Below are 14701 nucleotides of genomic sequence, written 5' to 3'. Positions count from 1 at the left end.
TTTGCCTCTGAAGCAACTGTTCACAAACACACAAACACCATTCAACATCTCTTAGTTTCATCTCACACGGGACCCAAGTTCCTTCTTTCTGAAACATGCCCATAGCCTTGAGATGTTTTGAAATGGCTAGCTGTGTCACTCCCACAAATCATGCCAATTCTTCTTGAGTTTGACGTGAGTCTTCACTCAGCAATGTCTCCAATTCTGCATCTTCAAAAACATCCTCTCTTCCACCAATATGCCGGTCTACAACATTAAAATCACCGTTCTTGATGTGTTGAAGCCACTCACAACATGTTCTTTCACTAATAGCGTCCTTACCATACGTACTTGAGAGCATTCGATGAACTCAGCTGCTGTTTTCTTCATATTGAAACAAAACAGTAACACCTTCCGCAAATGACGAGAATTAGGCTCGTAAACTCACATTTTGAATCAAGAGCAACTTTATGATGCAGACACAAACCGACTAATGTTTGAATGCGGTTATGTTGACCGAGGTCCAAGCTAACTGCCTGACGTCTGCGATCTGTTTCTTTTGACCATTACTTACCATTGTCGCCACCTATCGGCAAATGGCGGAAACAAAGTTGTACACCTAGTAGTTTATACTGTGAGTTGTGGAGTCCCCCAAGAGGCTATTTCTGTAGCGTTCAGAGGTTATGAATAAACCATATTTGTGTGACTTTGATTGTGTTTGTGTATTACTTGGTTACTACAGTGTGCTTTTGAAACTAACATCTGTTGTTGGAGTTCATTTTAATGATATACTGCTTTTTGGCTGCTACGATATTTGTTGTCTAATGATACCTCTCACTGAACTGGGATAATGCTGAATGGTATCTTTTGGATGGAACAGCAATGGAAATGTATGACAAAGCAATTACTGACACCCCCCCTTTTCTCTCTCTCAGAAGGAGGAAAACAAAGGAAAAAAATAAAATATTTTTACTGAACCAGGGTACAGTAGGATGAGATGCAGCAAAACACCAAACTATACTATGTGAAATCTGGCACAATTGATTATCATCACATTGAGAAAGGTACTAGCAGTGCTTTAAAAAATTGTGGTTATAAATTGGTTATTAGAGTATGAATGCACAATGAAATGGACAATTCTGTAGAACATCTGGAAGCACACAATTAATCAAGCATGCCAAGAAAACCTGACGGATCACGTCAGTCTAATAGATTGGCATTTAAGTTTACTTAGAAGGGCTGGCTACAATTCCTCCCAGCTTTCAGAATGATTTGGAGAAATGTGATGCACGTATATATGGATCTTTATTTTACAGTTTAATAATAATAAAAAAAGATTTGTTAGTCTTTATTCAGGGACTGTAGAACAGTTTTCACTCACCTGAAGGATTTGTGTCAAAAAATCTCATTGTTCCTTTCAAAACATTGTTGAACATTCTATTGTGAAGGCCCTGTGATGAGTTTAAAGCAACCTTGAAGAACAATAATGCTCTGATGGTTGTAAGTATGATACAGCCAGCTATGCATGATGTGTAAATCAGAATGTACTGGTCTCTTGTGAAGAATGTGGACTGATCATACGGTTCAGAAATTTCTCTTTTCTTTCTGTAGCTGGTTGCATTGATTTCTTCTGGAAATTTGTATGTTGTTACACCTCCAGTATTTATTTCTGTGGTAGTGAGATCCGATGTTCCATAAGCATTCTGATCACTTGATACATTGTACCTTTGCAATGGAGTAGATGTAAATGAACTGCTTGACATTACACTTTCTGTTATGTGCATAACACTTGTGACTTCTCCTCCATCCAGTGGTCCACTATCAGTTTCTTCTGCTTTTTCAGATACTGTGTAATTATTTACACTGGCATGTGAAATATTATCAACACCAATAGTAGCACTGACTGCATCTGAATTGTCTATATGTGTTCTCATAGAACTGTTTAAGTTCATCATGTTCCTATTAAAGTTATTAGAATCGTTTTCCGCTAAATGAAAAGTAACATTTTTCTCATCCGATTCATTAAAGGTGTGTGACATTTCTGTTACTGGCAGAGGGATCACTGATGAAGATGCAGCATATTGTAAGGTCACATTGTTACTTATATTAGACATGGCCAGCTTATGGAGGTAATCATCCTCTAACTGCAATCTCATTTGCTCCTGGTTTGTCCTGTAACAATAAAAGCAATCCACATATCAATAGTAGGAATGTATATAGATTGCAATATCAGTTTTGCCACTCTATACATGTTTGCCTTATTAACTTAACAATGTAATTGATGTATCCTTTAACTTAGACAACAATACATTAAGATGTACATTGGTGTAAGTTGTTTTTTTCTTTTTTCTTTTTTTTCACATTAGTGCAGTTTCTGTCACTCCAACAGATTGTATAGTGTCCAAATCAGAAGCACAACATATTGATACTGCAGTATGAGATGCAGATGATACAATATTATCCACTAAGATCTAGGCTTGAGTCCCACTGTGCCACACAGTTTCAATCTCTCAGGAAGATCAAGAATAATAACAATAATAATAATAAGTTCTTGACTACTGAGTAAGAAATAAGTCCCACACAGGATGATTCCTAGGATAGGCTATGGCTTAGACTCATGTGTTCGCAAAGTGTATTAAAACTACTGCTATATTTCAAAACTCATTTAAAAATGGGATATACCATGGAGGAGAAAGTTTTCCTTTTTGTTTGCAATGAGGGCAGAGTAACTATAATGCTCTTTAATAATCTTTCACAATGACTGAAAACAACTTACTAATTTTCTTCAAGTTCCATGGTATCTTGTGAGTCAAAGGTAGTAAGACACTGAATGGGCCACTACAGTGAATACAGAACACTAACAGTTAAAAATTTAAATAATATCATGAAAACAAGTGTTTCTTTATAGTATATTTACAAGTAATGCATTATAGTGAAAGGCTCTAAACACTAAGAGAAACTGTGTGCATAATAACAGGCATATGCCACAATAAATCCTTTCAATTCATATTTGGAAATCTACTGGAAGCATATCTACAACTGATTCTACACAACATTTCTATACCCCACTTCATAAAGTGTTATCAAAGTGCAAATTGTTTTTTTTGGTGTAGTTGAGTGAACGATGCAGTGCTTTTGAAATGCGTCCGTATTATTAACTACAAAACTCATAAGAAGTATGTGTACAGGTATGAAGGGGCTAAAATTTCAAGTCACTTGAGCAATGGTGTGCAGGAAATACAGAAGTCATTCTGACCACTCTTTTCTGGGTGAGGAATATTATTTGTTAATAAACAAAAAGTTTTCTCAAAATATGGTACCATATAAGACACAGAGCCAAGTAAACAAGCTTTGGTGTTTCAGTATCAACAAAAACAGAGATATTCTTATAGCCAAGTTGGCAACAATTAGTTTCTGAACATGATCACAAACACAATACTTCGAGATGACTGGGTATTGTGTCTTCTTCATCATCATCATTCATCCCCGTTATGGTCAGAGGAAGGCAATGGCAAACCACCTCCGCTACAACCTTGCCTAGTACAGTGGTGCAGGTCTCCCGCATCATCCCTTATGCTCTGTCAAGGAGTGTGGGACTTCATCATCATCAATTTCTTTTCATGATCACCATCCATTCCATTCAACTGCTCTTCCAAGCCCTTTGTGTCTCTGGCAGCAAAACAATATGACTGGAAAACCTTAAAGATTTTATTTATTGCACCTAAACTTTATAATTCTCATCAGGGATAGGCTGCAACATTGTCGCTCTCCCTTCTCAACTACTGCTTCCCTTTCATGCTACTTGACTCTTATCACTGCAGTCTGGTTTCTGTACAAGTTGTAAATAAACTTTTGCTCCCTGTATTTCATCCCTGTTACCACGTGAAATGAAAGAATGTATTCCCGTCAACATTGTCCCCTCTACACCTACAAATGTAGTTTTGCCTTTAGTCTATGTTCTAAGATAAGTTATTGGGCCAACATTGCCTTGCATGTTCCTACATTTCTACAGAATCCAAATTGATGTTCCATATGATCAGCTTCTACCATTCAACCAGGCCTGCGATGCATTATGTGGGACTTTTGAAGCCCGCTACTTTAGGATGGCTGGGATGGTCCCTTTAACGTATTTTGAAAGTGGAGATGTGTGAATCAGGAGGGTGTGGAGTTCTAATGCAGCAGCTGTGAGTGCTCATGAGGGATCTTGTGTTTTAATTATGTTCTGTAGCTCGAACTGGATGTAAAGAATGGAGTCATTAAGAACAGTTTTGTATGTCGAAGTTTGCAAGAGCTGAAAATGAAAGAGGTTGGTTTCGAGGAAGAGGAGGAGAATCCCTCTGGGATTTGGGCTGAACTGCTCTAGGCAGGGTTTGACGCTCACTCTGTTGGTTGCGGGTTGGGACTGGGTGGTGGGTAGTATTTTCAATTGAGATTGTGGTTAATTTTTTTATTTATATTTTTAATTTATTTTATTTGTTTATTTTGACTCACTATTTCTTTATTATCTTTCTGCTTTTACTTTTCCATCTTTGCTTCCTCTCTGCACACACTATCCTCTCTCTATCTTTTTGTCTAGTTCTTATTTGCCTATTCATCTCTCTGCCTCTCAATCAGTTTTTTTAGTCCTTGTCTTTCCTGGACTGACGCTAGCAGTACTTATCATTGTACTGTCTTTGACCTCCTACTCTCTTCAGTGCCCCTGTCCCCCTTTCATCTTAGTCTCTACTCACCCTGATAACAGTTTGGTTCCTCACAAACAAGGTCAGAGTGACCTTCTCTGGAACTATGCTTACCAATGTATTATCTTGAACCTCCTACTCTCTCTAATATCCCACTCTCCACTTTACCCCTTTCAATCTTCATCTCCCCTCGTCCTCTCAACAGCTGGGCCCCTCCCATAGTGGGGTCTGAGTTATCTGCACTTTCTTTTTAACCTTCCTCAACCTATCACTCTCTCATCCCTGAAGAAGAAACTAAGCATTCCAAAACTAGGATACTTTTATATGTGTCTGTTTCCAGTATTGGCATTTTAAATTCAATATCTTGTGTATCATCCAAGGATTCCTAATGGGCCTAGTCTTTTTGCCAATTTGATCTTCTGCTGCCTTCACTGTTTCAAATCCAAAAGCTATGCATTTATCTTCTATTGTATTCATTTGCCTTGTTTCAGTCAATAATTGATTAATGATCCATTTGAATCTCTCAACAATCCCTGGTTACTTAAGTCACGAGGGCATCCTGAAAGGTAATAACTCTGAATTTCTAATATGGAAACTCTTAAAGCTTTTTAAATAAAACAAACATTATTAAAATTGATCTTTATTTTCATGTCTACATATTTATTTCTCAAAATAATCGCCCTGGCAATGAGCACAATTTTCCCAACGAGAGAGCAGTTTGTTGATACCGTCATTCATTGCAGAATGTTTGACTTTGTTGATGAAGTCACAACCTCGTCTCTGCTTGCATTGTTTCATCACTATCAAAGTGAAGCCCTCAAAAATGTTCTTTCAGTTTTGCCACCAGATGAAAATTGGATGGGGTCAAGTTGGGACTGTATGGAGGATGATCGATGACACTGAACCCAAGGCATCTAATTGTTGCAAATGTTGCAGTGTTCATACGTGGACTGGACAGCATGCTGTTTCTCATGCACCAATGTAAATTATGTTACAAACAGCCATGCTGCAAGCTACAATTTGGCACCCTCTGGGGCAGTGGCCTGCAAATAAGTATACATGAAGAATAAAAATGTAAAATGTTAATAATGTTTGTTTTATTCAAAAAGCTTTACGAGTTTTCACTTCAAAAAATTGGGGGCATTACATTTCAGCAAGCCCTCATAATTCCCTTTCTGTACGTTCTTCAGTTTTAACCTGCAGTTCAAAACCAATAACTTATGGCTCGTGTCTATATCTGGCCCTGGAAATGTTTTACACATAAAAATCTGGTTTTAAAAGCTGTCTGGCTGCTATAAAAATTTATATGAACCCGTCTGGTGTCTCCACATACATAACTTTCTTTCATGATTTTTAAACCAAATGTTAGCAATGATTAAATCATGCTCACTGTAAAACTCTACAGCCATCTTCTCCTTTCATTTCTTTCCTTCAGTCCAGTTCTCTAACTACCTTTTCTTCTCTTCCTTCTCTTATCATTGAATTCCAGCCCCCTATCACAATTAAATTCTGTTTCCTTAATGAACTGACTCATCATACATTCTTTCAATCTCTTCATCATGTACAGAGATGACAGTTTATAAATTTGTCCTGCTGTGGTGGTTGTTGGCTTCATGTCTATCATGTGTATGAAATGTGTTCACTATGCAGTTCATAGTAGCTTTCTTGCACGCTTATTTTCTAATTCAGTATTAGGCCTGCTTCTGCATTAGCCTATTTCATTTTGTGTTGATAATTATGTATTTACCTGACCAGAAGACCTGTTCCATCTGCCACCACATTTCACCAATTCCCACTATATCTAACTTTAATTTATCATTTCTCTTCTTAAATTCTCTAACTTACCTTCCCAATTGAATGATCTAATATTCAACACTCTTGCCCACGGACAGCCTGTTTTTTTATTCCTGTTGACATCCTCCTGAGTAGTCATTACCACAGATTAAAACAGGGGACTATTTTACACCTGAAATATTGTACCCGAGGGGATTCCATCACTGTTAAGCCATGTAGTGGAAGCTACATGTCCTCAGGAAATATAAGAGTTCTACTTTCCTCTTGCTTTCAACTGCTCACAGCACAAACACAGCAAGTCCATGTTTGCTAATGTTATGAGGCCAGATCAAAAAATCATCCAGACTGTTGTCCTGCAACTGTTGAAAGGCTTCTGCCCTTCTTCAGGAACCACACGTTAGTCTGGTCACTCTGCAGATACTTCTCCATTGTGATTGCACCTATGGTAGGGACATCTGTATCACTGAAGCATGCACACCACTTCCAAGGTTCATGCGGATTCCTATCCGTAGCTTTTAGCAAATTTTTGACAAGTGGCCTTTTCAATTGTTTTCCCAAAAAAATATTTCTTTCCTCATTCTGTGGTGCACATTTTAATGTATCCTAGACGTGAGGCTCCAAGGAAATTGTTTCCTCCATTCTCCCTCTATCTCTTCCGTAGCCTGATGAAGGATTATTGCCTCATTTATGTAACAGATTACAAAAGGCATTAAATAACTTTCAAATTAAATGTGGTTTATGGCACAAAGCAAGACACAAAACTAGTTTCTATGGAGACTTTGCTTCTTTGTGTAGGGGTTCAGAGTGGAATTCTGTTTTCCGATTTAACGTTATTCGACAAGATCTCATCTACTGTGAAACATTTGTCTCTACAATTTGACACACAAATAAAAACAACAGATTTATGGATACTTTTTCTACAGATTATCTTGTTAAGTTGAGTGAAAGATTGAAGATTCATGATGGCTATATGACAAGTAAGAATAATGACTGTACACAGACCTCTGTTGTAACAGCCTGCACTTGGCTGTTATTTTTGATAAATATCTATGTATTCTATAAATAACAAGAAAACATTACAAGATAAGCAAGTATAACTGAGGATGCAGCAGATATTGAGTAGTATCAGTTTCAGTAATGATTTTACTCTAGGCCTCTTAAAGTTAGGCTAAGTAACCACAAATAGTTTGAAGCAGTTTAATTACACTTGATTATTAATGCAGTTTGTGTGGAAATGATGGTTGACTGGATCAGTAATTCCTAGCATTCAATCTGCTTACAACCATTTACTCATTGTAACTTTATGCCAAACAGAATTACCAATAAGTTATCCAATAATCTGAGCCACTTGATGCTATTTGGCCTAGTATAAGAAATAGGGCCATTGTTGATATTAATAAATAACTTGAGCCAGCTGTAAAATAATCTCTGTAAAGAGTATTTTTCAGTTTTCCTTTGGCAATCATTTCTGTATTTTCATTTGATTCTTCTGCCTCAATTTCATCACCAGGAGAAATGCTCTGCAAAAAAAAAAAAAAAAAAGTACCAGTATTAGCAAATGAAATAAAATGTTAAATAAACCCTGAATTTACCGAAGACAATAAATGCACCCTTTTTGATGAATGCAGATTGTTTATAGAATACAACCAAAAGACAAATCCAATGACAGTTGTGGGCTTCTCAGGCTATCAGCAGTAACTGAGTGTGAGCCATATAATATTTTATACAGCAAAATCAGTTTTACTGATGAAAAAACACAACATCCAGAGTGTATAGTATTTTAGTTACATTCAGTTGTTATACAGAATATCACTGAAATTAAGTTTTCAGTCTTTTGATATTCGATTAGAATAGATGTCATTCTTACCTTCACTCGATATATTTTGTTTTATAAGCATGATGAAACACTTCAGACCTTCAAAATCAGGAATGTTACAACCAATTTTACGTAAATCAATTGCTCATCAGTAACATCATCATGATTAGCAACATCGGAAAATGCTTGACATCAACTGCAAGATAAAGCTCTCCTTCCAAGACTCCATGAACAGTAATAAGCGGTGGCATTCAACTGTATTTCTATCCTAAACACAACATTTCAAGAGACAATGCTCTCATCACCAGGTTTGAAAAGTTTAGCTCCTGAAGGCTCTGCAGAAGTGTCAACTTGACACTCTTTGAGCCCACAGCAGAGCAGTGGCTTAGTGTTGTGTAGAATACGGCCCAGTGTAGCGCAGGCTGTGAGATGGGACGAGTGCTGACAGATGTCAAACGTTTTTAATGTAAGATGAAGACACACGGGCCAGTGTGTTTTTATTCTACTTGATGTTACGAATGCCGCAATGATTATTGTTGACAGATATTTTTAGTGTTTTAACATCATGACCTAAATTAAACAAGCAGTTGATGAGAGCACTGTCTCTCAAAACAAGTTGCAGAGATTGTCATACACCCACTTTCTATTACGTTATCTTCTCAGGATTACCTTATCTCTTGGAGACCACCAAAGTACTTTCTTGAACCACAGAAAATCACCTGACATGCCTTCATTTTCATTTCACTAATAATTGCGTCTTTCACTTCAAGCTCCCCCTGGTGCATCTCTTAGTAATTCCCTAATGGCATCCTTCCATTTCTCACTGAACAATTCTCAGTTTTAGAATGATTCTGCTTAAAGAGTCCATATGTCCCTGCCAAAAATGTACAACGATAACACATAGTGTGTGTAAACTTTCTGTTTCAGCCACATTCTAATCTTCTTTTTGATATATCTCCACAGTTTACCAAAAGAACTCCATGTAAGTTTTAACCTTTTGCATATTTCTTTTGCTGTTAATTTCCTTGTTATCTTCAGCTGACAAATGCCCACAAGCTGCTTCATGATTCATTGCTAGGTCATACTATTTTCTTATTGATATGTTGGTTAAATAAAATTTAAATTATAGTATGAATATAATAGAGGGAAACATTCCATGTGAGAAAAATATATCTAAAAACAAAGATGATGTAACTTACCAAACGAAAGCGTTGGTATGTTGATAGAGACAAAAACAAACACAAACACACATAAAAAATTCAAGCTTTCGCAACCCACAGTTGCTTCATCAGGAAAGAGGGAAGGAGAGGGAAAGACAAAAAGATGTGGGTTTTAAGGGAGAGGGTAAGGAGTCATTCCAATCCCTGGAGCGGAAAGACTTACCTTAGGGGGAAAAAAGGACAAGTATACACTCGCACACACACACATATCCATCCGCGCATATACAACAGACACAAGCAAACATACGTAAAGGCAAAGAGTTTGGGCAGAGATGTCAGTCGAGGCAGAAGAACAGAGGCAAAGATGTTGTTGAATGACAGGTGAGGTATGAGCGGCGGCAACTTGAAATTAGCGGCGGTTGAGGCCTGGTGGGTAACGGGAGGAGAGGGCATATTGAAGGGCAAGTTCCCATCTCCGGAGTTCTGATAGGTTGGTGTTAGTGGGAAGTATCCAGATAACCCGGACGGTGTAACACTGTGCCAAGATGTGCTGGCCGTGCACCAAGGCATGTTTAGCCACAGGGTGATCCTCATTACCAACAAACACTGTCTGCCTGTGCCCATTCATGCGAATGGACAGTTTGTTGCTGGTCATTCCCACATATAAAGCTTCACAGTGTAGGCAGGTCAGTTGGTAAATCACGTGGATGCTTTCACACGTGGCTCTGCCTTTAATCGTGTACACCTTCCGGGTTACAGGACTGGAGTAGGTGGTGGTGGGAGGGTGCATGGGACAGGTTTTACACCGGGGGCGGTTACAAGGGTAGGAGCCAGATGGTAGGGAAGGTGGTTTGGGGATTTCATAGGGATGAACCAAGAGGTTACGAAGGTTAGGTGAATGGCAGAAAGACACTCTTGGTGGAGTGGGGAGGATTTCATGAAGGATGGATCTCATTTCAGGGCAGGATATGAGGAAGTCATATTCCTGCTGGAGAGCAACATTCAGAGTCTGATCCAGTCCCGGAAAGTATCCTGTCACAAGTGGGGCACTTTTGGGGTTCTTCTGTGGAAGGCTCTGGGTTTGAGGGGATGAGGAGGTGGCTCTAGTTATTTGCTTCTGTACCAGGTCGGGAGGGTAGTTGCGGGATGCAAAACCTGTTTTCAGGTTGTTGGTGTAATGGTTCAGGGATTCAGGACTGGAGCAGATTCGTTTGCCACGAAGACCTAGGCTGTAGGGAAGGGACTGTTTGATGTGGAATGGGTGGCAGCTGTCATAATGGAGGTACTGTTGCTTGTTGGTGGGTTTGATGTGGACGGATGTGTGAAGCTGGCCATTGGACAGATGGAGGTCAACGTCAAAGAAAGTGGCATGGGATTTGGAGTAGGACCAGGTGAATCTGATGGAACCAAAGGAGTTGAGGTTGGAGAGGAAATTCTGGAGTTCTTCTTCACTGTGAGTCCAGATCATGAAGATGTCATCAATAAATCTATACCAGCTTTGGGTTGGCAGGCCTGGGTAACCAAGAAGGCTTCCTCTAAGTGACCCATAAATAGGTTGGCATACGAGGGGGCCATCCTGGTACCCACGGCTGTTCCCTTTAATTGATGGTATGTCTGGCCTTCGAAAGTGAAGAAGTTGTGAGTCAGGATGGAGCTGGCTAAGGTAATGAGGAAAGAGGTTTTAGGTAGGGTGGCAGGTGATCGGCGCGAAAGGAAGTGCTCCATCACAGTGAGGCCCTGGACCTTGCGGAATATTTGTGTATAACGAAGTGGCATCAATGGTTACAAGGATGGTTTCCGGGGGTAACAGATTGGGTAAGGATTCCAGGCATTCGAGAAAGTGGTTGGTGTCTTTGATGAAGGATGGGAGACTGCATGTAATGGGTTGAAGGTGTTGATCTACATAGGCAGAGATACGTTCTGTGGGGGCTTGGTAACCAGCTACAATGGGGTGGCCGGGATGATTGGGTTTGTGAATTTTAGGAATTAGGTAGAAGGTAGGGGTGTGGGGTGTCAGTGAGGTCAGGAGGTTGACTGAGTCAGGTGAAAGGTTTTGTAGGGGGCCTAAGGTTCTGAGGATTCCTTGAAGCTCCACCTGGACATCAGGAATGGGATTACCTTGGCAAACTTTGTATGTAGTGTTGTCTGAAAGCTGACGCAGTCCCTCAGCCACATACTCCCGATGATCAAGTACCACGGTCGTGGAACCCTTGTCCGCCGGAAGAATGACGATGGATCGGTCAGCCTTCTGATCATGGATAGCCTGGGCTTCAGCTGTGGTGATGTTGGGAGTAGGATTACGGTTTTTAAAGAAGGATTGAGAGGCAAGGCTGGAAGTGAGACATTCCTGGAAGGTTTGGAGAGGGTGATTTGGAGGAAGAGGAGGTTTGTTCTGCTGTGACAGAGGACGGAACTGTTCCAGGCAGGGTTCAATTTGGATAGTGTCTTGGGGAGTTGGATCATTAGGAGTGGGATTAGGATTATTTTTCTTCATGGCAAAGTGATATTTCCAGCATAGAGTACGAGTGTAGGACAGTAAATCTTTGACGAGGGCTGTTTGGTTGAATCTGGGAGTAGGGCTGAATGTGACGCCTTTGGATAGGACAGAGGTTTCGGATTGGGAGAGAGGTTTGGAGGAAAGGTTAACTACTGAATTAGGGTGTTGTGGTTCCAGATTGTGTTGATTGGAATTTTGAGGTTTTGGGGGGAGTGGAGCTGGAAGTGGGAGATTGAGTAGATGGGAGAGACTGGGTCTGTGTGCAATGAGAGGAGGTTGAGGTTTGCTGGAAAGGTTGTGAAGGGTGAGTGAGTTGCCTTTCTGGAGGTGGGAAACCAGGAGACTGGATAGTTTTTTTGAGGTGGAGGGTGGCACGCTGTTCTAATTTGCAGTTGGCCTATAGGAGGGTGCTCTGAACAGCCGGTGTGTATAGTATAATTGACTTTCAAGCCAATGCCTAACTTCCATTAATAATAAGTCCCGCCATTCCAATGAAAGTTTATCTGGACTAGAAGCAATGTTACATGCCAGCAGCAAAGTGAAAGTAATGCAGAGACGCTGAATTGAAACGTAATTCTCCTTTCTTTTCCCAGTCTAAGAATCTGAAAATTTGATCCAGGACTTGAAATGTAGCAAGGTGGGATGATTCCACTTGCTATAACATTATTCTCCATATACTTTTTTTCTTTTCTACTCTTTATTGCATATATAGTACGAGGCCTGTTCAATAAATTTTACTGTCATATGTTCTCGCGCTAATTTAATCTTGAGATATTCTGTTAGCTTAACGTGTAACAAACACACATACTAATTTCATTGTTGGCATGCTTGTGAGAGGCAATCAAGCTGAGCTATGTTCTGCCTCACATACTGCAACAATGGAGGTCATAGGCAATGAACAACATGTGGCTTTGAAATTCTGGTTTTATCTAAACAAATCTTCATCTGAAACCTATGCAGTGTTACAGGAGGCCTGTGGAAAGTCTGTTCTTCCCTACAGTGCAGCTTGAAGATGCTTTGAATTGCTTTAAGGGAGACAATCAGTTTCAGAAAACGTGCACCCAATATTTCTCTTACAGAAGAGGATATTAACATTTCTGCTGTCCTTGTGAGAGAAGGATGATGAATAATCTGACGAACACGTACTAAAATACTGAAAATTTCATTTGGTGCTAGACATATGCCAGTGACAGAAAATTTACTCATCAGAGACAATTGTGCATGGTGGGTTTCAAGACTGTTGATTCCCAAACAACAGGACATTTGTGTGCAGGTCTGCATGCAGTTGGAAGTTGATGTCAGAAGAAGATCCACAGTTTCTTTCAAAGGTAATCACTGCTGATGAAACTTGGCTTTATCATTTTGATCCTGAGAGCAAACAGCAAAACTCGGGTGGGAAATCTCCTTCAACACCAACCCCCAAAAAAGTAAGAGAGCTTGCTTCTGATGAGAAACTTATGGTCCTCTCATTTTTGATGTGCATAGAATGGTTTATCAGCATGTTCTACCTGCACACACATCAGTAATTGGACAATACTACAGGGATATCCTGAAAACTTTGCGAGTCCATGTCAGGTGCAAAAGACCACAAACCCACGAAGCAGGACGGATGCTGCATCACGATAATGAGCAGTCGCATATTGCAAATGTTGTTACTGAATATCTTGCAGAAGTCAATGTGAAGTGCATCCCTCACACACTCTATACTGTGCATTTAGCCCTGTGTGACTTTCTTCTATTCTCTAATCTGAAAAATACCTCCATGGGAGGCATTTTCCATCATCAGAAGCAGCAGTGAAGGCTGCAGAGGGGACTCTGAAGGATATTTCAATACAGGGTCTCCAGCATTTCTCTGCAAACTGGCACAAATATTGGGACTGTTTTGAGAAGAACCATCAAGTTTATGTGGATGATTGAACATATGTTGCAAAATAAATAAATAAATAAAAGAAAGGACCAATCACACAATGGAAAATCTGGGATGGAATGTAACAACATTATGAAAAGGATAGTTGCTACTTACCATATAGCAGAGATGCTGAGTCACAGATAGGCACAACAAAATAAGCTTTCGGCCAACAAGGCCTTTGTCAAAAATAGATCAGCTGCCAGAGACTGTGGTCATGTGTGTGTGTGTGTGTGTGTGTGTGTGTGTGTGTGTGTGTGTGTGTGTGTGTGTGTGTGTGTGTGTTGTCTATTTTTGACAAAGGCCTTGTTGGCCAGAAGCTTATTTTGTGACAGTCTTTTTGTTGTGCCTACCTGTGACTCAGCATCTCTGTGCTATATGATGAGTAGTAAATCTCCTTTTCCTAATATTGCTAAAAGAAAAGACATTGTTTTATTAGAAAGCTCTCAGGCATACACAGATGAGCCCAAACGTTATGGTCATATGCTTATAGCTTGTTGGCCCACCTTTGCAATCCAATGTAAAAGCAGCTCTAAATGGCAAGGATTGAACAAGCCCTTATTGAAAAATCCCATTTCTTCATTCTAAAGAACATCTTAGCTTTTCTAAGAACTGTGTAACTAAAACGTTATCTTTAGTAAAAATTGTTGGTTTCTGGAATGTTCAAATCTTACAATATAATCCTTTCTGAAAATCCAGTGTCAGAGTACTGTAGCACCAATTTTTCTGTTCCGAGAAATACATAATTTTAATGGAACATCACATTAGTTAATGAAATAATTCATACAGAAAACATGAGTTGCCAGAAAATTCTTGGCACACTTTTCTATATCCCATGGATGAACAAGCACACTCGAAATTCCATGACAT

General features: G+C 39.6%; 1 protein-coding gene across 1 annotated transcript in view; it reads right to left on the bottom strand.

The window, feature by feature from the left end:
* Positions 1-14701, bottom strand: part of LOC126235667 (ATP-binding cassette sub-family C member 4-like) — a 311483-nt gene that overhangs the window by 80565 nt on the left and 216217 nt on the right. The window contains exons 13-14 of the mRNA XM_049944390.1: positions 7773-7972; positions 1361-2151 (exon numbers count right to left, since the gene is read on the bottom strand). Of these exons, the coding sequence (XP_049800347.1) occupies positions 1361-2151; positions 7773-7972 (991 nt within the window). The remainder of the gene's footprint in view (positions 1-1360; positions 2152-7772; positions 7973-14701) is intronic.

The sequence above is a fragment of the Schistocerca nitens genome, chromosome 2 (assembly GCF_023898315.1).
Source record: "Schistocerca nitens isolate TAMUIC-IGC-003100 chromosome 2, iqSchNite1.1, whole genome shotgun sequence".
In the NCBI taxonomy this organism is placed as follows: Eukaryota; Metazoa; Arthropoda; class Insecta; order Orthoptera; family Acrididae; genus Schistocerca; species Schistocerca nitens.
The sequence above is the reverse complement of the archived record's forward strand: the minus strand, read 5'-3'. Positions and strand labels throughout refer to the sequence as shown.